The sequence below is a fragment of the Simochromis diagramma genome, unplaced genomic scaffold, assembly GCF_900408965.1.
Source record: "Simochromis diagramma unplaced genomic scaffold, fSimDia1.1 OVJJ01000606.1, whole genome shotgun sequence".
Classification (NCBI taxonomy): Eukaryota; Metazoa; Chordata; class Actinopteri; order Cichliformes; family Cichlidae; genus Simochromis; species Simochromis diagramma.
The window spans coordinates 269,434-293,166 of record NW_024387233.1 but is presented as its reverse complement, the minus strand read 5'-3'; the positions used below and the strand labels follow the sequence as shown (position 1 = coordinate 293,166).

Here is a 23,733-nt window from a genome sequence, read left to right as displayed (position 1 = left end):
GCAGTGACAGAGATACAAACAGAGGCAGTGAGTGAAATGCAGTCGTAGGAACAAACTCAACCTTCAAACTCCCTCCATTAACACTAGTTTTAAACCTGTGGCACCAAACACCTTAAAGGTCTCTTATCCCCACCTGCTGGTAGTTCTAACACATTACATCCAACCTGGTGTTAAAAATAATTAAGACCAGGTTGGATGACTGTTCAAACAGTAAAATCATGCCCATCCCTCCTACTTATACACAAATATTAATGCTAACATGCTAAAACACTCATAATAGTAAAAAATGTTTACAGGTCTATGCTTTTTTTAAAATATTTCCCGTTCCTGATATTAGTTTGTTCAATGACAACAGATCCATTGTAATAGTTAACAGGTTCTTAGTCATTCAGGTCATCGTACTCTAAGGAGCTTGGAAGGCAAGCATGTTCAAGCTTGCTTGAAGACGTTTCACCTCTCATCCCAGAAACTTCTTCAGTGCTAGGGTCAAATGGTGGAGAGTCCCAGATTTTAAACTTAATGGGAGTTTCCCCCAAAAGGGTCATGGACCCCTATTGATCCTCTACCTGATCACACCAGCCATGGTGTAAAAACAGGTGTGGGTCACAGTCAGCCAAGGTTTCAGGTGAATCTATTATGAAACTTAACTCCACCCTATCATGTGATTTCCTGAGGGTTTTTTCCCCCTGTCCAGTTTGGCACCGTAACAATAAGATTTATTGTCTGAAGGCCAAAGAAAATGTTTGGAAGGGGCTCGACTGAGCCACAGGTGCCAGGCACCACCAAGCAGCCACCAGGAGTGAGCCAGTACACAGCTGAGCGCCTAAACCACCACACCTGGGGGGGTCTGAGATGTTCCCAGAGAGGTGGAGTTAAGACCCGACTTGACATATAAGCATAGACAAACAGGCACAATCATGCATCCCCACCTTCATGCACACCCATAAAAATACTCAGCACTCGCCCAACGTGGAGACAAACACAAATATACACTGTGCACACACTAACACTCCCCCACTCTGTATCCCCAGGTCCAGGTGCCATCACCCACGGAGGGGCAATCTGCTCCCAGACCCAGGAGATGCTGCCCTGTGCTCTGGGGTGGAGACAAGCAGACCGTCCCCAGTCCTGCAGCAGCAGAGAGGCCCAGCATCCCAGACCCCGACTAGATGGGCGACTCCTCCTGGCCCCTCATGGTGAACAGAGAACAGGAGTGTGAAGACCCCATACCTCTCGCCACCCACTCATATGTAGTGTTTCTGTGTGCTGTTTTAAAGTGCATTTAAATCATGGGAGGGGCTGTGATTCTTTTCCCTGCACGCTGAGCCACTACAGCTGATTTTAGGGTTCCCACCTGCTCAATCCCACTTTAACCTCTTCCCAGGCTGCATGGTCCTAGTTTAGAGGCAAAGTCACCCTCTACAGTGTAGGCAACAGAAAATACACATATGTTTTATTTTCCTTCATTTTCCACTTAACTGATGCAAACACCTTTATTAGAAATAAATAGTTTGTATTTCATCTACTAATCTTATTTTATTATTACATTAATGTAGCACAAGGTTCAGTTAACTTTGAAGAAAAACAGGTGGTAAAAATGTTCTTCAAGGAGCTACTTTTACTTTCTTACTCTGATTACATTTCAGAGCCCGTACTTTTTCACTTTATCTTGAGTAAAGAAGTTAAATCAGTACTTCAACTTTTACTAATAAACTTATATGTGTTCTTTAGGCGAGAAGACATCACATATTTACAAAAGTGCTCAGATGTTTTCAAACACGTCTGTTACCCACCAGCTCGATAGCAGACGAGGATCATTTGAGCCCGGCAAGAACAGCGGACTCCCACAAACCATTTTCAGACCCCCGCAGGTTAAACATAATATATAAGTGTCTAGATTTATTTCATTGTTTTATTGTTCCTGAGTAAATCGGTTTGGCTGAGATTAAAGTTAAGCCTCATAACATATTATAGCAAAGTTACATAATATGGGGCCTATTATGTAACTGCTATAATGGTAAAAACTCAGTAAAAATCGCATCAAGTACACTGGTGTTCCAATTGTACAAATCATACTTGAGATTTGAGAAAGGGCCATAGATTCCTCACCTCCTGTGTTGAGCTCATTGTTTCCTCTGCAGTGACTCAGCTGAGTCCAGATGGCTGAAAATGTTCCTCTGCTGCTCCGTCAGACTCTTCTCCTCCTGCTGATCAGCTGGGACACAAAACAGATCTTTGTTAGGCTCCACACTGCACTGAAGAGTCAAAGTGTCTCATATGTTCATCTGACAACACAAAGTACAAATTTCACTCTGATTGCTTGTAGAAATCTTGTGAGACGTGTTGTGCTGCAAAGTGAGGAAACTCTCTCACTCACTTATACTTCAGGAGGAACTTTGTGACATTGGCTCTAATATTCTAAGCAGCCCTTTACTATGACAGGGCCAGAAAGTCCTATTTGAAGGTTTGGGAGAATCAATCAGTCTTTATTTATAAAGCACTTTTCATACAGAAATGTAGCACAAAGTGCTTTACATGGTTAAAAGCACCCCACCCCACCCTCCAACTCACTCCCAACACTCTCATTAACATAAACGATCATGAATACCCCCCCCCCCCCCCCACCCCCACACACACACACACACTTAAAGAGTAAAATTGGGCTGGGCACACATGAGCCCGGTGAGGAAACACTATCACAAGGGGCTCTCTGCACTGGGAGCCGGTCACAGACCGCAGCCTCCAGGCTGGGCACACAGCAGGAGGGAGGCAAAGAAGCCCCCCAGCCAGGCTGAGAGGACCCCCAGCAGCCCCAGTTGATCACAGCCCCGGTGCAGAGAGCCCCCTCCGAGGAAACACTGGAGATATGACAATAGGATATATACAGGATAAAACGATAAAATAAATAAGAATGGGATACAATATAAATATAAATAGTAAGAAGATAAAAAATCAATAAGAATAAAATGAATAAATATTAGGTAAAACCTAAATTAATAATATAAATAGAATAACAAGATAGAATAAATAAGCATAAAATAAATAAACGTTAGGTAAAAGCTAAATTAAAAAGGTGGGTCTTGAGCCTGTTCTTAAAAACATGTACGTTCTCTGCGGCCCTTTCTTTTCTTTTACCTTTATTTTACCAGGAAAAGTCCCATTGAGATTAAAAACCTCTTTTTCAAGGGAGTCCTGGCCAAGAGGCGACAACATGTTAAAATTACAAAGTTACATACATGTTATAAATAACAATTACATTTTATAAAACATTTTTCTCTGGCTCTCTCACATTTTCCCTGAGCTCACTGAAACGCTGCCTCTCCGTGAGCATGTGTCCTGACTTTAGGAACAATCAGGGCAGTAATCAATGCGACTGGTAATAAAAGATAAGTTACTAAACTCAACATGAACTGAACTCACAGTAAAGTTAGCTCGGTGCTTACCTTTAGATGAGCCCACAAACCGAGAGAAACTCCGCGATGAAGCTGCAACTCTTTCCAAACACAGGAAACAGATCAGGGAGCAGAGACCCACGTGGTTCACGCTGATCTCAGCTACGATCCAGGAGACAAGGGTGGGCAGATCGATGCAGATATCGATCCAAACGTTGGTTTAGTTTGTTTTATCATCCAAAATCAGGATTTTACTCGCTTAGGATGAAACGGCAACTCCGTCTGCGTAAACTGTGTCCAGCATGTGATCCCGGAACAGACTTCTTCTTCTTTGTATTGGTTATTGGCGGTTGTCAAACACCAAAATGGTGCATTACCGCCACCAAGTGGTGTGGAGTGAAACGTCGATACCAGAATCCTCCCTAAATGTATACTCTGTTTTAAAAACTGGAATAAGGCCTGACAACTTTCACTTCTTGAACCCTTTTGCAGTAAACTTACGTTTTGAACAGCGGGCGCGTCAACATTATTCAGCTTCTCGGCGACTCAAAGGTTTGACAGTCACCAATAGTAGTGATCAAACCAATATTTCCAAATCTTATTCCAGATATGACCACCTCCTCTCTCCTACTCCTTCCGGTGCTTCTCATTTCTCCTACCCTCCTTAAATTTCTTTCTCCCTCCCACTGTTTTTGTCATGTTTCCTTTATTTATTGCCTTATTATACTCGTTATCTCTGTCTGACAGAAGTTAATATCCAGGTCAGTTAACCCATGTTTTGTGGCTTTCTTCACAACTCTGTCGTTTCATTTCCTCTGACTCCATAGTGAGCTGGAATCCATAAAAAGCCAACTATATATGATGACCGTGGCTCAGGGGGTTGGGAAGTGTATCTGTAACCGGAAGGTCGCCGGTTCGATCCCCGGGCTCTCTGTCCTGGTCGTTGTGTCCTTGGGCAATGCACTCTACCCTACAGCCTACTGGTGATGGCCAGAGGGGCCGATGGCGCAATATGGCGGCCTCGCTTCTGTCAGTCTGCCCCAGGGCAGCTGTGGCTACAACCATAGCTGCTACCCCGGTTTGACTGGCTGTATTTTGATGCCAGCCCCCAGGCCTCTGGTAGAGGACCTGAGCTTGAATGATAAACCACCTGTACGGGCGAGAGGGGAATTTATCATCTTTCTGTCTGGTTGGTTTTTTTTTTTAGCATCTATTTTTTATTATTTGGTAAGAGTGAATTCTGGTCCACACTAGTTAGTGGTGGCAATGCCCCACCTCCTTATTTGCAAACCACCAAAAAAAGTGAGCATGCACCAGGAGAGGAAGACTGTGTCCAAATTCAGGGGATTGATACTTCAAATGCCGTATTTGTAGGCAATTATGTCACAGCGATGCGATGAAGGCTTTCCAAAGTCGAAGAGTCCTCCGAATGTGGTGACGAACGTGTCCTACTTTTCCACAGATTTCAAGGATGTGTCTGGTGTATCCTTTGTGGCCCACCATATCCCAGGATTCACTGCGAGTCATACAGGAGAATTTTTCCTCATAAGAATAGCAGACAAAGTAGGAGTTACTGCTGGAGAGGAATACACTATTAAATGAAGTATACGAAAATCTGGTCATATAAAAGTTACATTTTTGTAGCGGTTGTGTTGTTAGACTTTGGGCATTTGCATATGTTTTTTTTTTAAAAATTAATATAATCTTTGTAAAAACTGCTCGTAGACTCGCTTGTATGGTGGGTCCTGTGATTTTTCATGTATTGCCGCTAACACACAGCTGATTTAGATTTTTAGAATTAACCTTTTTGTGATATGCTTTGGTACCAAAGAGCAAACGGCTCAATTTATTAAAATCAGGCAATAACAATAACCTCTTCACTGGGGTGAAGAATCCAGCCACTGTGGCATGGAGGTACAAGAATAAATCAATTTACACATCATATTGATTTGGGTACGGTTTATTAACCCTCATGCTGTACAGAACCTGTGGTGTCCAGATTGTAGATGGATTTAGGGATAGATATTTGATGGCACCTGTGTGTGAAGTCCAATAGACTTGGACATAGAGGATTGGGTCAGGGTCCGAGGTTTCGAGCGATCTAAGGCAGGATCAATAACACAGTTTAAGTCACCACCCAATATTAAAAGATGGCGAAGGACCTCATTGAAAGCCACACGGGCCCGCGCTGTCTTAGCGGTGTGGTTGGTGAACACAGAAATGCTCATATTATTTATCTGAACCCTCTGCAGCTCCCTGGCCATCTGGAGAATCCTAGCACAGTCCGCGTAATAGTGCAGCTTCACAATCATAGCGCGGGGACTGTTCCATCTCCGTAACTGTGCTTCTGAGGCCAGCGAATTCCTTCTGCATGGTCATTATGTCTGAGGAAAGGTCAGTTTTTAGTTGCTGTATGTTGGACCTGATAGATTCTCTGCAAACGCTGCCGTCAGTTCCTTTTTAAACAGTGCTGAAATTTCTTTACGAAGTTCAGAGAAGAGTTCAGCCTTCGTGAACGTCTCCGTATCAACGAGCAGCGTGTTGGGCGACCCAGGCAGTGGCGAAGTTTTACCATGAGGCGGGGATGCAGTGTTAGCAGCAAGCCACAAGTTTGACTGAGAGGTGTTTGCGCTCTTATTAACCTTACGCGACATTCTAAACGCAAACAGCAAAAACATTCTTGTCTCGGAACTATACAAAACAGTTGATATATCAAAAAAGAAAAAACACGTCAAAATGTGCTTGGAAATACTCGTTAATAACTAGACTCTGTAGGAACTACTAGGGGAGGTAGGATCTAGATTCTGTGTTTTTAACAGAGGGGTTACCTCAGCATGTTTAAAATAGGACGGAACACAGCCTTGCCTCAGTGAATTGTTGATGATGGATAGTAGTGTGGGACCATTGCTGGTGAGAGTCCCAGACAGGACAGAGGGAGGTAATATATCTAAGGAGCATGATGAGGATTTCATTTTACCTATTACTGCAATTAAGTCATTGAGTGTGATTGGAGAAAAAGAAGTAAATGACCCGGGACAACAAGGGGCATCTTCATAAGGGGAGGCACTTGAGGAGATTTTGGATCTCAAGTCCATCACCTTATTTACAAAGTAATTGAGGAAAGTGCTACAGTCTTCGTCAGAAAGAAACACAGCATGCTGAGTTGGAGGAGAAACAATACAATTGATAGTATCAAATAGAATTCTTGGGTTATTTTTAATGACGATTTATGAGATTATTGAAGTAAGTGGATCTGGCCTCTTTAACTGACTCATTATATAAGTGAAGAAGTTCTTTGAAGTGTTCCCGATGGACAACCAGCCCAGTGGACTTCCAGAGACGCTCTGCTTTTCGACAGGAGCATCGAAGACCACGGGTTTGATTATTTAACCATGGTGTGCAGGAACTAACAGTGCAATGACTAGTTTTGAAAGGAGCAATCTGATTAAGAATGGCAAGACAGTGTTCATTAAAAGAATTAATAAGAATGTCAACCTCGTCAGAAGAAGGTTTAAAATTAAAAAAGGTCTCTACATTTCTGGTTTATGACTTCCAATCGCTACTAAATATCAGAGCCACTGTTGTAGAGCAATCCCGACTGGCCCAAGGACGTGAAGATTTTCATATCCCACCTGTGTTCGAGACTGTACCACTGTTCCTCCGGTGCGATCCACAATGCCATCCCACCAGGAAGAAATGCCAAAGAAGGCGAGAGAAACGGGGCAGTGTATTGGTAAAATTCAAAAATTTCATGGCTGCTTCACCAACGGCTAATCCTTACGCTCTTCTGAACAAATTTGCCCATGAAGTTGTTCATCTCCGGGCGATCCCTGGAATTGGTGCACCTATTGGAATTGGCCAGCAACCCTGTGTTAGCTAGATTGGCTCTGGTTAATGCGAGGTGCTAAAAAATATAAAACCTTTATTTTGAATGACTTCTTCACCACTCGTCGCTTTAATTTTCTTCTGATGACAGCAACTTAACTTGGGTGAGTTAAGCTCGCTATAGACCATCTCTCCCTTCTGTAATCATTGGAAACATAAGATCTTCACGCAATAAGATAGATGAGTTCACGTCGCTAACCTGGTCACAGAGGGGATACCGGCAATGTAGTAACACCGCTAACTCCAGACACGAGCGTGACGTTACCGAGATTCCAGCTACTGCGAGTGGACAGGACAAGAGACAACGGTAAGAGGAAAGGACGGGGGCTGGCAGTGTTTGTGAATGACACATGGTGTAAACCCGTGCACATCACTGTAAAAGAACCACTCTGCAGCAGAGACATTGAGCCTTTAGCCGTTTAATATCAGGAGACTTTAATCATGTCTCTCTGAACTCCACACTGCCCACCTTCACACAGTATGTGACATGCTCAACTAGAGACAATAAAACACTGGACTTACTGTACGTCAGTGCAGAAGAGGCATACAGTTCATCACTTCTCCCTTCCCTGGGTAGATCTGATCACAACCTGGTGCACCTTGTCCCTGTGTATAAGCCCTTAGTGCACAGGGAGCCACCAGCCACCCGCACAGTGCAGAGATGGTCAGAGGAAAGCGAGGAGGCTCTTAATGACTGTTTTGAGTCTACTGTGTGGGAGGTGGTCTGTGAAACCACGGAGAGGACATCGACAGCCTGGGGACATGCATTACAACAAAACAATGTTGGCGAAGTCTGGAGAGGCCTCAGAACCATCTCAGGGCACAAACGTCAGAACTCTCTGCCTGGCAGGGATGTGAGGTGGGCAAATGAACTGCATCATTTCTTCAACAGGTTTGATTCATCCATGAGGCAGTCTCCAACATCGGCTGCAGACTCACCCACACCCACTGCTGCTGTTCCACCTCTGACACCTCAGATACTTAACACCTCCTCTACTCACCCTGGTCACTCCTCCCCACCCCCAACAACAGCATCCAATAGACACTTAACACAAGGCTCCAGCCTGCCTCTCTCAACCACCCAGCTTAGGAGGGAAGTGAGGAGGATTAAAGCCAGGAAAGCTGCAGGTCTAGATGGCATCAGCTCAAGGGTTGTCATGTCCTGCGCAGACCAACTGTGTGGGGTGATGGAGCACCTTCTCAACCAGAGCCTGAGGCAGCTCTGGAAAACCTCCTGTGTTGTACCAGTGCCAAAGACCTCAACGGCTATGGGCCGGTGGCTCTGACATCCCACTTGATGAAGACCCTGGAGCGGCTGGTCCTGGCTCAGCTTCGGCGCCTGGTGAGCTCATCACTTCAGTTTGCCTAGCAGCAAAAACTGGTTTGCAAAAAGGCTGCAACTTCAGTGGTGTGGCTTTGTTCCGTCAGATACACAACAAAGCACTATTTTTGGTAGCACATGCTAGCGGGCCGTCGTTATTACCGTGTTTTTTTGGAAAATACGGCACACTTAAAATCAATCCTTTGATTTTTCTGAAAATCAACAGTGCCACTTATAATCCTGTGTGTCTTATGTATGAATTCTGGTTGTGTTTACTGACCTGGAAACGATTTTATGTAGTACACGGCGCTCGAAAAGGTTTTAGTATGACTTTTCTAAGCTACGAATCCGCACCGCTTGATGGATTGTTGGAGCATTACGGCTATCGTAGGCAGGAGCCTCGCGGGGTGATAAAAACTGTGCTTCAACATAATATTACCGTATTGTGTGTGTATAACCTCCTTTTAAGTTTTGTGGATATTCTACATGGTTATGCTGAAGATATGTTGGCCATTTTCCACTGGAAATGCCTTTTGGTTAAACTGTCAGCAAGGAATTAGCATTTGCACTGTTAATTTTTATATAACTGTAATGCACATAAAAACAGCTGCTTGTTTATGTGAAAATACATTGATGGGGTTTTTTGCACTAATAAAGTTGTAAAGTATTTTGTCTCGTGTCAATGATATCGTCAGTCACCTGGATTTTAGACTACCTCACTGACCGACCACAGTATGTGAGAACTCAGGGCTGTGTGTCAGAGAGGGTCGTCTGCAGTACGGGGGCCCCACAGGGAACCGTTCTGGCTCCGTTCCTCTTCACCATCTACACTGCAGACTTCACCCACAACTCCACCCAGTGCTTCCTGCAGAAGTTCTCTGACGACTCTGCAATAGTCGGCCTCATCACTGATGGGGACGACAAGGAGTACAGTACAAAAGTGCATCACCCCATCACTAGGAGTCCCAGGCTTCTACCTTTCTACCTTTAAAACCTGCCTTCCAGCCAAATGGCTGGAAGGCTTTTAGCTAAGCTTTAGCTTCAGCCAAGTGGAAGCTAAATTGGCTAGTCATTCATATGTAAATTAGGTTGTTACCTGGGAATTCTGGAGGGAGGGGAGTCGGGGTATGTGATTGAGGGGGTGGGGGAGCTGCTAAAAGCTGTGAACTTCCTTTTGTGTTCACTTTGATGCATTCTCAATCATCCAGGGAAATAAATCTCCAAAAGTCACCAACTTGGAGTGTTTCAGTTTGCCATCTTAGGGAGAAATCAACACACATGGGTGTAGGTCCTTTGTTGCTGAGATTTATTGATAAAAACAGTACAAAAAACCAACCATTTGTACACATATTTACAAATAATAATAAAAAGTGAGTGAGTACATTTCAACATTTTCAACATTATACCAGTGGTCTGATTGATGCCACAATGGATTGCCCTGAAGAATTCTGTGGTGTACGGACCTCCTCTCCAAGGAAAGAAAATGCAGAGAAGACTCACCACTCAGCAGGCCTTGGAAATGATCCTGAGGGAAGTCGACCCTTGTGACTCGGATGGAGAAGACCTAGAAGTTCAGCCGGATTCGGACTCAGAGCTGTCTGATCAGTCTTCCGGTTAGTTTCATTTCATGTTATTTCCTAATACATTTCAAACAAGTAAGTGGATGTAGTTAGTAAGTAAGATATTTCAGACATTATTCTGATACAGAGGAGGAGGAGATACTGGAATTATAATTAGTATCTATGCATGCATTTGTGATTTTGTTTGACCTTCCCATTGCTCACAATTTGAATTTGTTCACACTGCAGATGAGGAGACTGCTTCTCCACCTAAAAAGAGAGCTTGTTTGGGGACTGAGACAGCGAAACCTGGCACAGTGTGGCGTGAAGAACAGGTGGGGACCTGTCTCCCTTTCACCCCAATAGAAGCGTACGCTGCAGATGGAGAGCCAACGGCTAAGGCCAGGAGAAGTATCTCGAGTCGCCTTCAGAGCTTCCTGTGTTTCATCACTCTTGACATGCTTCATAGCATTCAAGAATGGACTATTCAACATGCACAGCAAACGGAGCATGTTCATTGGTTCATGGACCTCCCTGAACTAATGGCATTTATTGCAATTGTCATCTTGTGGGGGGTTAACAGGGTTCCATCTCTACGTGACTGCTGGTCAGCAAACCTGGGAAACCCACAGATAATTGGAACTATGGCACGAAACCGCTTCCAAGACATCATGCAACACCTACGCTTTGATGACAAGTCCACCCGCAGTGATCGAGCAAAGACTGATAAGTTCGCTGCAATTTCCAGTGTGTGGGGATCATTTGTCACCAACTGCATCACGTGCTACAACCCTGGTCTACATATCACCGTTGATGAACACCTTTTCCCATCAAAGACTCGGTGCTGTTTCCTGCAGTATATTGCAAGTAAACCTGACAAGTTTGGGATCAAGTTTTGGGTGGCTTGCGACCTAAAATCCAAGTACATTTGCAATGTCTTCCCATATCTTGGCAAGGACCCCAATCGTCCCACTGGGGAGAGACTTTCTGAAAATGTAGTAATGAGGCTGATGGAACCATTCCTAGACAAGGGCAGAAATGTTACCACGCACAATTTCTTCACATCGCTTTCACTTGCGCAAAAACTTCTTAGACGGAAAACCACCATCCTCGGCACAGTCAACAAGATTCGCAGGGAAATTCCTCAATCCACTAGACAGACAGATCGCAATGAATTTACCACTCAGGTATGTTGCAGGTCTTTTGTGGTTCTATGTTTATGTGTTTCATTGTGTGTAAAAGTGTTATGGAAATAACAATTTATCTTATTTCTTAGGTGTTTTCAACCTCTGCTGCCACGCTGACGGCGTATGCGGCCAAACGGAAGAAGACAGTCTATATTCTTAGCAGCATGCACAGCGTGGTTCAGACTGATAACACTACCAAAAGGAAGCCAAACACTGTCACCCTTTACAACAAAACAAAGTGTGGCGTGGATGTGATGGACCAGATGGTTCGGGAGTACACTGTCCGCAGAGGAACACGGCGCTGGCCAGTTGCCGTGTTTTATAACATGATTGACATGGCAGCACTGAATGCACATGTGCTGTATCAAGCATGCACCGGTACGAAGGAAAGACGGGTGGACTTCCTGGTGGAGCTTGCAAGAGAGTTGGCTCACTCTCATGTAGCTGAGAAGAAGGCAAGAAAAGAACAGTTGCTTTGGACACAACCCTCCACACCTAGCCCTGGAAAAACTATCTCTATCTCTACTTTTAAGATTAGGCTTAAAACTTTCCTTTTTGCTAAAGCATATAGTTAGGGCTGGACCTGGTGACCCTGAATCCTCCCTTAGTTATGCTGCAATAGATGTAGGCTGGCGGGGGATTCCCATGATGCATTGAGTTTTTCCTTTCCAGTCACCTTTCTCACTCACTATGTGTTAATAGACCTCTCTGCATTGAATCATATCTGTTATTAACCTCTGTCTCTCTTCCACAGCATGTCTTTATCCTGTCTTCCTTCTCTCACCCCAACCGGTCGCAGCAGATGGCCCCGCCCCTCCTTGAGCCTGGTTCTGCCGGAGGTTTCTTCCTGTTAAAAGGGAGTTTTTCCTTCCCACTGTCGCCAAAGTGCTTGCTCATAGGGGGTCATATGATTTTTGGGTTTTTCTCTGTATCTATGAAGCGCCTTGAGGCGACTTTTGTTGTGATTTGGCGCTATATAAATAAAATTGAATTGAATTGAATTGAAAAAGAGCCATGTGTCAGGTCAAACACAAATGCAAGAACAGTCATGCCACTGTGCGATGTGTTCACTGCTACAGATGCACATGTGGTAAATGCAGACTACAGATACCATGGCAGTGCCAGAATTGTGAGTGATTGCTGAAAATGTTGAAATGTACTCACTCACTTTTTATTATTATTTGTAAATATGTGTACAAATGGTTGGTTTTTTGTACTGTTTTTATCAATAAATCGCAGCAACAAAGGACATACACCCATGTGTGTTGATTTCTCCCTAAGATGGCAAACTGAAACACTCCAAGTTGGTGACTTTTGGAGATTTATTTCCCTGGATGATTGAGAATGCATCAAAGTGAAAACAAAAGGAAGTTCACAGCTTTTAGCAGCTCCCCCACCCCCTCATTCACACACCCCCACTCCCCTCCCTCCAGAATTCCCAGGTAACAACCTAATTTACATATGAATGACTAGCCAATTTAGCTTCCACTTGGCTGAAGCTAAAGCCTAGCTAAAAGCCATTTGGCTGGTAGGAGGGTTTTAAAGGTAGAAAAGCCAACTGGCTGCTCTCCGGGGCCCTAGTGAAGGGCCCACTCCTGAAGACCTTCTATGACTCTGTGGTCGCCTCAGCCATCTTTTACAGTGTGGTCTGCTGGGGCGGCAGCATCTCTGCTGGGGACAGGAAGAGACTGAACAGGTTGATCAGAAGGGCCAGCTCTGTTCTAGGATGCCCTCTGGACCCAGTGGAGGTGGTGAGTGACAGGAGAATGGTGGCTAAGCTGTCATCCCTGTTGGACAACATCTCCCACCCAATGCAGGAGACTCTGACAGCTCTGAGCAGCTCCTTCAGTGGCTGCGGCACCTATGATGTGGGACGGAGAGATTTCGCAGGTCTTTCCTCCCCACTGCTGTCAGACTCCACAAGAAAGACTTCAACTGACCAAGCACACACATCCACACATGTGCAATACTCTTTCTGGCATCGTTGTATTATACTCAATTGTAAATAGTATTTGTATTCTATTTTATTCAATTGCATGTAGTATTTCATTCTATTCTATTGTGTACAGTATCTCATGGATATATTATTCCAGTGTTTTTTCTTAAAATTGTCTATGCAACTTTGCACTGTCCACTGCTGTAACAAAACAAATTTCCTACGCTCGGGACTAATAAAGGTTATCTTATTTTATGCAACCAAGACTACATATCTCCCGTACTGGCATCCTTACACTGGCTGCCAGTTAGGTTTTGAATTCATTTTAAGATTTTATTATGTGTTTTTAAGGCGTTGCATGGGTTGGGACCCTCAAACCTTTCTGATCTTTTAAATTTGTTCACTCCTGTAAGATCACTGAAGTCTGTGGATCAGATGCTCTTAGCTGTCCCAAGGTCCAGATTAAACACAGAGGATAAGAAAGCTCTGGCCTCTCTTATCTGGAAACAAAATTAACAAAATTGATTGAAAAACCTGTTGCAAAAATTCCTTTTTATTTTGTTTTGTGAAGCTACAAACTGATGAACTAGATTACTGGTAGAATGATGTATAAATTAAACATGATTTGCTGTCTTATGCATATTGTATTGATGTATCATGACCAGTGATGTGCAATACCACTGATTTCCTTTCTGATCCAATACAAAGTAAAATTCAGGGTGGTATCGACGATACTGAACCAATACCTAGTAGAAAAACGTATATTTTTTTTATTGTATCTCAAATTTTAGCGTCATCATGATTACAGGACATCAGACTACTTGTTCTTATCACATAATAAAGCTGAATTCATCATGGCTCCTTTAAGTTCAGTAATTACTATGTCCTCTGCCTCATGTAATTAGGAGCTGGTGTGTAGGAGCCATTTTTCTTATTTCCCTGTCTTTATCACCACTAGAAGGTTGTATTTCATTTTATGTACTGGTTATGGCAGAGGTAGGTACGGGGTTATTTAAGGTCAAGGGTAATTCTGTCCAGGTGTTGCTGATGAGAAGGGGCAAACCATTTCCTACTGTGCTTAGTCCAGTTACTTGTTGTCTGTGTTTAAATGGAACTTTAAATGGACGTTGCAAAGGAAATAAAAGTCCCCTTAGGCCCCCTCCTTGATTCAGAGTCTTTCCCTTTTGACGTAAATGGTCTCCTTGACTCTGGTCTCAAACCGGCGTTCCTCCCTGTCCAGGATGTGTACCTGTGTTCCTGGAGGACAGGCGGGTCCATGGACCAGTCCACAGCTGGACACCGTACTTGGGTTAAACTTCCAGTGAAACTGAGGCCACAGCTCAGGACAATAGAAGATTGAAAAATGCTGCCTGGTCTAATGGGTCTCAATCTCTGCAACGTTCAGCTTTCAGAATTTGTCTTAAACAGCATAAAAGCATGGATCCATCCCACCTTGCATCAGGAAAACATTGATGAACTTTGAGCAAATGAAACCACAACTTTAAAAAATGAATTCACAAAATTAATTGTTTCGACATCTTAAACAAAAAATCATAAGTTTTAATACCTACAGCAAGTTTAAGGAAAAATACATTTTTTTAAAAGATCTTTCAACCTTTTTTCTCAAATATAAAACAGCTGATGACACTGACATGCATCTTACTATGATGGGAGTGATTTCAGCCCTGAGTGATCACGCTGATGTTTGCACAGAGCAGACAATGAGGTGAATGTTTTGGCACATTGGTAACAGTGAAACAGTTTATTAGTAACGTGGGATCGTTTGTGTTTGGAGTATGAACTGAGATTCCTGAAGCTCTTGTCACACTGGTCACAGCTGTAGTTTTCTTCCATGTGTGTATGTTCATGAAGGTTACGATTAGCTGAATGTGCGAAGCTTTTGTCACAGTGTCTGCACTTGTATGGTTTCTCTCCTGTGTGGACTCGTTTGTGTCTTTTAAGGTTCATTGCAGTAATGAAAGATGACCCACACTGATCACAGAGGTGCTTTTTTGTCCCACTGTGAATCAGTTCATGTTGTTTTAATCCACTTAATGTGGTGAAGCTTCTCCCACATTCTTTGCAGTATTTCAGTTCTTCTCCAGTGTGTCTACGTTGATGTACTTTTAGGGTGTGTTTTTGACTGAAAGTTTTTCCACAAAGGTCACAATGAAAGTCTTTCCCACCACCACAGTGATGACAGGGTTGAGAACTGGATCCATCTGTGTCGCTCTGCTTCTAAACAAAGACACAAAGACAGTGTAAGTCAGTCCTTCAACATTTTTATCCTGAACGTCGCCTGAAATAAAGAGCAAATAAAAAAACAAACAACATCATAACTGAAATGAAAATCTGAATAATCACTCAGAGCTGCTTTTTCATGCAGTAGAATTGCCGAAACATCAGAATCAGTGAGCTGCAAGCTTTCAGCCCCGACTGTGTCTGTGCTGTCGGGTGAGAAAGGCGACAACTCACTGATTCTAATCCGCGGGTCTGCGCTTTGTGCAGAATCCGTGTACCTCCTCTAGTTTACTGTTTGAGCTGTTTGGTGGTTGTCAAAATTTTGTGATGTTTCACCTGAGATTCGGGCGTTTCGGGCAAAATAAAATTATAATAAAAAACTCGATTCAGGATTTTAATGAATTGATGTCACGTTATCCAAGCCAGACTCGATTTTAATCGGTAAATCGATTATCAAAACCCACCCCAAGCTGAGACAGTTTAATGAGCAGAGTTGTTCCAAACAGTCGGGCTAAAATGACAAGATAAAAATATAAATACATACCTCACAGTAACTGCACTTGGAGAGTCTCTTTCTGGTGTGGATCTGTTGGTGTCGTCTCAGGTAACGTGGAGATTTAAAAGTCTTCTCACACAGGTCACATTTATGAGGTCTCTCCTCAGTGTGGGTAAACATGTGTTGTTGTAAATGCCTGTTGGTTATAAACTGTTTGCCACACTGTTCACAGCAGTACACATCATGTCTGGTGTGAATGCGTAGGTGTGTATTTCTGCTCTCAATCCGGCTGAAAGTTTTCCCACAGATGTCACAGCTGTATGCCTTAATTCCAGAGTGGGTAACTAGATGCCTCTGTAAGTTGCGACTGTGAGTAAAAGCTCTCCCACACTGATCACAGTTGTACACTTTAACTCCACTGTGGATGAGTTGGTGTTGTTTTAGGGAAAGCTTCCAGGAAAAAGACTTTCCACACAAGTCACAGCTGAACGGTTTCTCTCCAGTGTGGATGACCTGGTGACGTTTTAGATCATCCTTCCCAGTAAAACCCATCCCACACTCATCACAGGTGTGTTTTTTCTCTCTCTTTCTTGGTTGAGGTTTGTCGGCCTCCTGAGAGCGCTGACTTCTCGCTCCATGTTGGTCCTGCAGTGACAGAGATACAAACAGAGGCAGTGAGTGAAATGCAGTCGTGGAACAAACTCAACCTTCAAACTCCCTCCATTAACACTAGTTTTAAACCTGAAGGTGGAGTGTGGCACCAAACACCTTAAAGGTCTCTTATCCCCACCTGCTGGTAGTTCTAACACATTACATCCAACCTGGTCTTAAAAATAATTCATGACTGTTCAAACACTCTAAAATATTTTTCCTTTTTTTCCTTACTTTTACTCCCCACAGAAAAAAAGACTTTCTACTCATTATATTTTCAAAACAGACTTTTTAGTTTTGGTTGGAGGAATTTGAGGGGAGTTATTTCATCACTAAGGGCATCAAACATCAAACTGATTTGAGCCTGAAAAGTAACACATGAAAGACAATCCTGATCGTGTACTAATCACCAGGGTTTGAAACATAAAAAGAGATGAAAGAGGCAAAACTGTGAGTCATAGTCAGGAGTTAAAGTGAGACGTTGTTCTTCTTTCTTTTTTGCACAGCACCTGAACAAACAGGTAATTTCAAATGCAGCGTTTCTATCAACAAACATCAGCAAACACACAAACTGTTTGTGTGCAGTTTGTCTCACAGTGTGTTGCTGGCTAAAGGTCCAGCTGCTGTACATCACAGGGAGAGAAAAGAAAGAGAGCTAACTTCACTCAGATGGAGAAAGATATGACACACAGGACAGGAGAGGAAGAAGAGAGGTTAGATTTAAAGGGAAGGACTGCTCAGTGGGATTTGATCAACTGCAGATTAAAGCTTACATGTAAGTCCTCATGTGTTGAAATCAGATCTTGGGTCTGTACATGTGACATGTTTTTTTTTTCAGATTATGAAACATGCTGCAAAACAATCTGAGGCAGATTAACTGTGCCGCCTCAGATGCAGCCTTTTCCAGGCAGTAGAATTGCTAACATGCTAACACAGTTTAATGAGCAGAGTTGTTTCAAACAGTCAGGCTAAAATGACAAGATAACAATATAAATACATACCTCACAGTAACTGCGCTTGGAGAGTCTCTTTCTGGTGTGAATCTGTTGGTGTTCTCTCAGGTAATGTGGAGATTTAAAAGTCTTCTCACACAGGTCACATTCATAAGGTCTCTCCTCAGTGTGGGTAAACATGTGTTGTTGTAACTGCGTGCTGGTTGTAAACTGTTTGCCACACTGATCACAGCTGTACGCTTTAACTCCACTGTGGATGAGTTGGTGTCTTTTTAGGGAACTCTTCCAGGAAAAAGACTTTCCACATAAGTCACAGCTGAACGGTCTCTCTCCAGTGTGGATGACCTGATGACGTTTTAGTTTAGCCTTCCCAGTAAAACCCATCCCACACTCGTCACAGGTGTGTTTTTTCTCTCTCTTTCTTCTGTGAGGTTTGTCGGCCTCCTGAGAGCGCTGACTTCTCGCTCCATGTTGGTCCTGCAGTGACAGAGATACAAACAGAGGCAGTGAGTGAAATGCAGTCGTAGAACAAACTCAACCTTCAAACTCCCTCCATTAACACTAGTTTTAAACCTGAAGGTGGAGTGTGGCACCAAACACCTTAAAGGTCTCTTATCCCCACCTGCTGGTAGTTCTAACACATTACATCCAACCTGGTGTTAAAAATAATTCATGACTGTTCAAACAGTAAAATCACTTTTTCCTTACTTCAGTAAGAGTTATTTCATCACTAACTGTGTTATTTAAAGACTGCATGAAGATCCTCTGCAGGTTAGTGCAGGATAAACAGGTTCGTTTGCTGAACTGTGATGGATTTAAAGTAAAGAACAGTGTGTGACTGGTGCACAGTGACTGTGGTGCTCATGTCACAGTTAGATTACATCAAGTGTAGCAGAGATTCATTTAAACTGAAGCTCATGATGCTGACATCCATTCACTGAGTTCCACCTTCATACCAACAATATAGTGTCTAATATAAAGACAGTGTACTGTCAGTGTAGAGGATGGAAATCAGCCAGGACAGCTCATGAAACATCTGCTGACATCTGGTTGAATTCAGTTGTGTACATCCACAGAGAGCAGCAGGTCAGCTGATCACAGCCTGTACTTTAACAGGGCTCTAGAGTGCGACCAATTTGGTTGCAAATGCGACCAAATTTTTCAGTGGTGCGACTAAAAAAAATATTTGGTTGCACCTGTGCGACCAACTGTTCGGGTAACAAAAATAAAATAAAAATCTCTGCAACCTTCCCTGTGGTCAACAACAGACACACATTATGCCCCTATCGTGGACTAAAACAATCAGAGATAGTAAGGGGCGGGACCTCTCTGATTGGCCGTGGTCCAGTTGAAAGTGCAGTTGGAAGAGAGAGGTGAGTAGCTTGAATAAAGCGATATCGATTCATTTAATCCTGAATCGACTTTTAAATATAACTGTGTTTTGCCAGAAACACCAGATTCTCAGATTAAAGCTCACAAAACCATTTCAACAACCAGCAAATGAGAGCAGGTACACGGATTCCACACAAAGACGTAAACACAGAGCGGACCGACGCATCAGAATCAGCTTTGTCTTTCTCCGCTTTCTCACCCGACGGCCTGTAGACGGACACGCTGTCAGAGCTCTGTGTTTATGTCTTTTTGTGCTGATTCTGAGCTGCAGGTTTTGTCTCTCTCCAATCAAAATTCACCGAGCCAGCAGCAAAAGAAGCAGCAAACTGCGCTTCACATTTGATCAATGTCGTCATGAATTTTGCTGTTTTGCTTCCACGACTATTAAAATCACACTTCATGCACAGCTAGCTCTCTCTCTCTCTGTCTCTCTCTCTCTGTACTTCAAGAACAGTTTCCCGTCTCCAATCTCTGTTTTCTGTATTATTCATTCGCTTATTACCCACCAGTCTACCGCTGTTTATAGCGCTGTCTTTTTCTTTTTTTTTTCACTTAAATGACCTCGGACAAGAAAGCCTAATTTTTCTGTTGTTCAATACTGAAGTAATTTAAACTTTATATGCAGAATATTGCAGAATGTTTTTAAGGTTATCTGCTATAAAAAGCCAGACCAGAAAAATCTCCTTCATGTTTTTCTGTGTTTTATTCTCAGTTACTTTCACACAAAGGCATCTGCTGTGATGTTCACAATTCTGATGAAGTCTCACATGTATCAGTACTGATAAATGATCAGAATTATAATATTTCTGACTGTCTGAGGCTAAATTGAATCGAATCGGGACTTTGAAAACCGGAATCGAACGGATTATAGGCACGACAGAAGTGGATGTAGCTGTAATAGGAAAAGAACTATTGATAACTTTTCTGTTAAGTTAAGGTCTGATCCTTCTGAAATCCATAGCCAGTGCTCTGACATGGTGTCATCAATCTTTGAAAGCTGAAAAAGCACAGTGTATCCAGAAAAACACATTATATTATATCAATTATTATATAATTTGTGTACGCCTAACTTTTGTACAAGTACGCCCATGACAAAAAGTTAGTCTAGAGCCTGTACTTTAAGAAAATCTACTGGAGCTCTCAACAGAAATTATTGTGAGCTGTGATTCTTTTCCCCACGCTGAGCCACTACAGCTGATTTTAGGGTTCCCACCTGCTCAATCCCACTTTAACCTCTTCCCTGCTCATGTTCCTGTTTAGAGGCAAAGTCACCCTCTACAATGTAGGCAACAGAAAATACACATATGTTTTATTTTCCTTCATTTTCTACTTAACTGATTCAAACAGAGAACCTTTATTAGAAATACATAGTTTGTACTTCATTTACTAATCTTATTTTATTATTACATTAATAAAGCACAAGGTTCAGTTAACTTTGGATAAAAACATGTGGTTAAAATGTTCTTCAAGGAGCTACTTTTACTTTTTTACTCTGATTACATTTCAGAGCCTGTACTTTTTCACTGTTACTTAAGTAAATAAGTTGAATGAATACTTTTACTGAAGTATTTATAACACTAATATCTGTACTTCTACTTAAGTATAGAGTAAATGTACTTTTGCCTCCTCTGATCATTTCTATATTATTTATATCAGTGATGGCCAAATGAAGCTTTCTGAAACACTGAAGCTTGTATTGAAAAAGGTTCATTACTCAAAGCTTTTCAACACAGTCCTCTTTGGTGACATCTGCTGGCCAAAAATATGAAGAGCAGCTTGAATCTACAAATTATAATATAGAGCTTCATTACAATTGCCCACTCTACAGAGCTCAGCTGAGAGCTTCTGTCTGATATCGGGCTGCTGTTGTGGTGCTTTGAACGTGTATTTTTTGGGGTGATGAAAAAACTGTTAGGTTTAATGTATGTGTTGTAGGTTGCCATTTAAAAAGCTACACAATGCCATTTAGAAAGCTAGAATGCTTCTGTTTGCTATCTAGGTAACCTACGCATATGACTACGTGCATGACATTGATAAGGGGAACAAGCAACCTTGAGAAGAACAGATTCTACCAACAACAATCTGGGAGAGCTGCACTCCCATCATATAACCACACACAATGTATAATCACACTTGCACAGCACAATCACTTCGTAACCAGTTATAGTAGTTTCTCATAGGTAATACAACAACAAGCTTTATGCTTCATGTGTGTAACCAATAAAAACAACCTGCAGGGAGAAAGCAAGTTGAAGTGGGTTGGAGACAACTGCTTCCCCCTCGCGAGTGAAAACTTGAGCTCTGTGTGACCTCGTTCCTGAGTGAGTTTCTGTTTATCCAGCAGTATCAGGGGTAAAACTCTGACAAATGTCCATTTGATTATTAATAATGTTGATGAATAAACCTTCCTTATTTTAACATGTGCTGTGGTCTCTAAAAAACAACATAATATGCAACACAGTCATATAACAGGTTGGGAGGATGAGAGTTTTAGACGTGACTGATTATTTGGTGAAACTGTGATATTTTCCTCACCTTCTGTGTTGAGCTCATCGTTTCCTCTGTAGTGACTCAGCTGAGTCCAGATGGCTGAAAATGTTCCTCTGCTGCTCCGTCAGACTCTTCTCCTCCTGCTGATCAGCTGGGACACAAAACAGATCTTTGTTAGGCTCCACACTGCACTGAAGAGTCAAAGTGTCTCATATGTTCATCTGACAACACAAAGTACAAATTTCACTCTGATTGCTTGTAGAAATCTTGTGAGACGTGTTGTGCTGCAAAGTGAGGAAACTCTCTCACTCACTTATACTTCAGGAGGAACTTTGTGACATTGGCTCTAATATTCTAAGCAGCCCTTTACTATGACAGGGCCAGAAAGTCCTATTTGAAGGTTTGGGAGAAGGACCATGTTAAAGGTGGATTGGGGTTTATACACTTTGTTATGATACAGGTAAGGCTGTACGAGCCTGAGAAGGTGTCCTGAATGAACCTCTAAAACCAGTTTTCAGCTAACGACTCTGCTTCAGTCTGGAAAACAGCAACTACAAGTTTAAAGACTCCATCAACAATTCACACCCAGCAACAGCCTGAACACCTCCTCCTGTGGTTTCCACAAACAGGAACAGACCTGTTACTCCCCCACCCCACACTTTCAACTCCTTCAGCCCCCCAGTCCCACCACCTCCACCATTCCCCAAACTTTGATTCTGTTCATCTGGACGTAGCTTTTTGTGGGAGAAACGTTTCGTCACTCATCCAAGTGACTTCTTCAGTCTCAGCCGACTGCAGGTTTCCCCAATTTTCAACAGAGCATTTACATAATGACTGAAACGAGCACCACTGAAGGAACAATGGGCTGGGAGGTCAGTTATTGAGCATTAATATGCAAATTCTCATGAACATTGATCAACAACCACTGATCAAATGCTGTGATTGCAGCGACTCCCCAACTCTCTGAATGGTACTCATGGCCATTGGTCAGCGGTCTTTGATTAATGAGCTTTGATCAGTGGTTTCAGTGCTTTTCTTCCTGCTTTGACTGCAGCTGTGTTTGACACAGGAAGACATTATTACATTCTTCACACTCTCCTGCACATTAACCACCACAATATATTTTATTCTCTGTGCTTTCAAATATGAACACTGTTTACTTTCATCTCTGTTTCATTAGTTTTTGTTAACATCTTCCTGTCCATCACTTTACAGCAGCCAGACTCATTAAAATGAGACTTTGTAGGAGTTCACTTCCTCTCATGTGTTCATCCACAGCAGCTGGACAATAAAGTTTATTGCGACCCTGATACTGCAGCAGATCGCTCTCATCCATTTCCTGTTATCACTTCAAATAGAAACGAGGCTGTAGAGGTTTGGTGCAGGCAGAAAAACAGCTGCAGGGACAATGAAAAGACTTTTCTGCTCCAACTTCTCCCAGCATGCTGAGCTAATGATTAGTTGGTGTTTTTCTCCAAACACTCTCTCACTCTTCTCTCAACGTGTTCACAATAAACTGTGAACAGACACCGAGGAGAGCAGCAGAAGACCTCATTCAGGAGCTAAACTCAACATGAACTGAACTCACAGTAAAGTTAGCTCGGTGCTTACCTTTAGATGAGCCCACAAACCGAGAGAAACTCCGCGATGAAGCTGCAACTCTTTCCAAACACAGGAAACAGATCAGGGAGCAGAGACCCACGTGGTTCACGCTGATCTCAGCTACGATCCAGGAGACAAGGGTGGGCAGATCGATGCAGATATCGATCCAAACGCTGGTTTAGTTTGTTTTATCATCCAAATTCACTCTTTTACTCGCTTAGGACGAAACGGTAGCTCCGTCTGTGCAAACTGTGTACGGCATATGATTGGGGAACAGGCTTCTTCTTCTTTATATTGTTTGCACCATTTTGTTGTTTGGCGGTTGTTAAACAACAAAATGGAGCATTACCGCCACCAACTGGTGTGGAGTGGAACGTCGACACCAGAATCCTCCCTCAATGTATACTCTGTTTTAAAAACTGGAATAAGGCCTGACAACTTTCACTTCTTGAACCCTTTTGCAGTAAACTTACATTTTGAACAGCGGGCGCGTCAACATTATCCCCCTATTCAGCGTCTCGGTGACTCAAAGGTTTGACAGTCACCAATAGTATTGTTCAAATCAATATTTCCAAATCTTATTCCAGATATGACCACCTCCTCTCTCCTACTCGTTCCTGTGCTTCTC

The 23,733-nt window shown here is 42.8% G+C and overlaps 2 protein-coding genes across 2 annotated transcripts; one reads left to right on the top strand and one right to left on the bottom strand.

The window, feature by feature from the left end:
* The first annotated feature begins 11,055 nt into the window (after positions 1-11,055).
* LOC120746902 lies at positions 11,056-13,796 on the top strand. Its single transcript, XM_040052433.1, has 3 exons — positions 11,056-11,344; positions 11,434-11,882; positions 13,694-13,796. The coding sequence occupies exons 1-3, from the start codon at positions 11,159-11,161 to the stop codon at positions 13,794-13,796; spliced, it is 738 nt and encodes a 245-aa protein (XP_039908367.1). The 5' UTR covers positions 11,056-11,158.
* Positions 13,797-14,448: 652 nt separating this feature from the next.
* Positions 14,449-18,105, bottom strand: LOC120746901 (zinc finger protein 154-like). The gene is made up of 3 exons (XM_040052431.1): positions 17,670-18,105; positions 16,431-16,662; positions 14,449-14,537 (listed from the first exon to the last, which is right to left on the bottom strand). Exons 1-3 carry the CDS (start codon positions 18,003-18,005, stop codon positions 14,449-14,451), a joined length of 657 nt encoding a protein of 218 aa, XP_039908365.1. The 5' UTR covers positions 18,006-18,105.
* Positions 18,106-23,733: the final 5,628 nt, after the last annotated feature.

Bases quoted from the DNA above. Each gene is read 5' to 3' on its own strand.
- LOC120746902 (XM_040052433.1), top strand. From the start codon at position 11,159: ATGAGGCTGATGGAACCATTCCTAGACAAGGGCAGAAATGTTACCACG. The intron at 11,345-11,433 runs GTATGTTGCAGG...CTTATTTCTTAG, and splicing joins GCAATGAATTTACCACTCAG to GTGTTTTCAACCTCTGCTGC. The intron at 11,883-13,693 runs GCTTAAAACTTT...CACTCCTGTAAG, and splicing joins ATCTCTACTTTTAAGATTAG to ATCACTGAAGTCTGTGGATC.
- LOC120746901 (XM_040052431.1), bottom strand. From the start codon at position 18,005: ATGGGTTTTACTGGGAAGGCTAAACTAAAACGTCATCAGGTCATCCAC. The intron at 16,663-17,669 runs GTATGTATTTAT...CTGTCACTGCAG, and splicing joins CCAAGCGCAGTTACTGTGAG to GACCAACATGGAGCGAGAAG. The intron at 14,538-16,430 runs TTAAAGTGTACA...CCTGTCCTCCAG, and splicing joins CCAACTCATCCACAGTGGAG to GAACACAGGTACACATCCTG.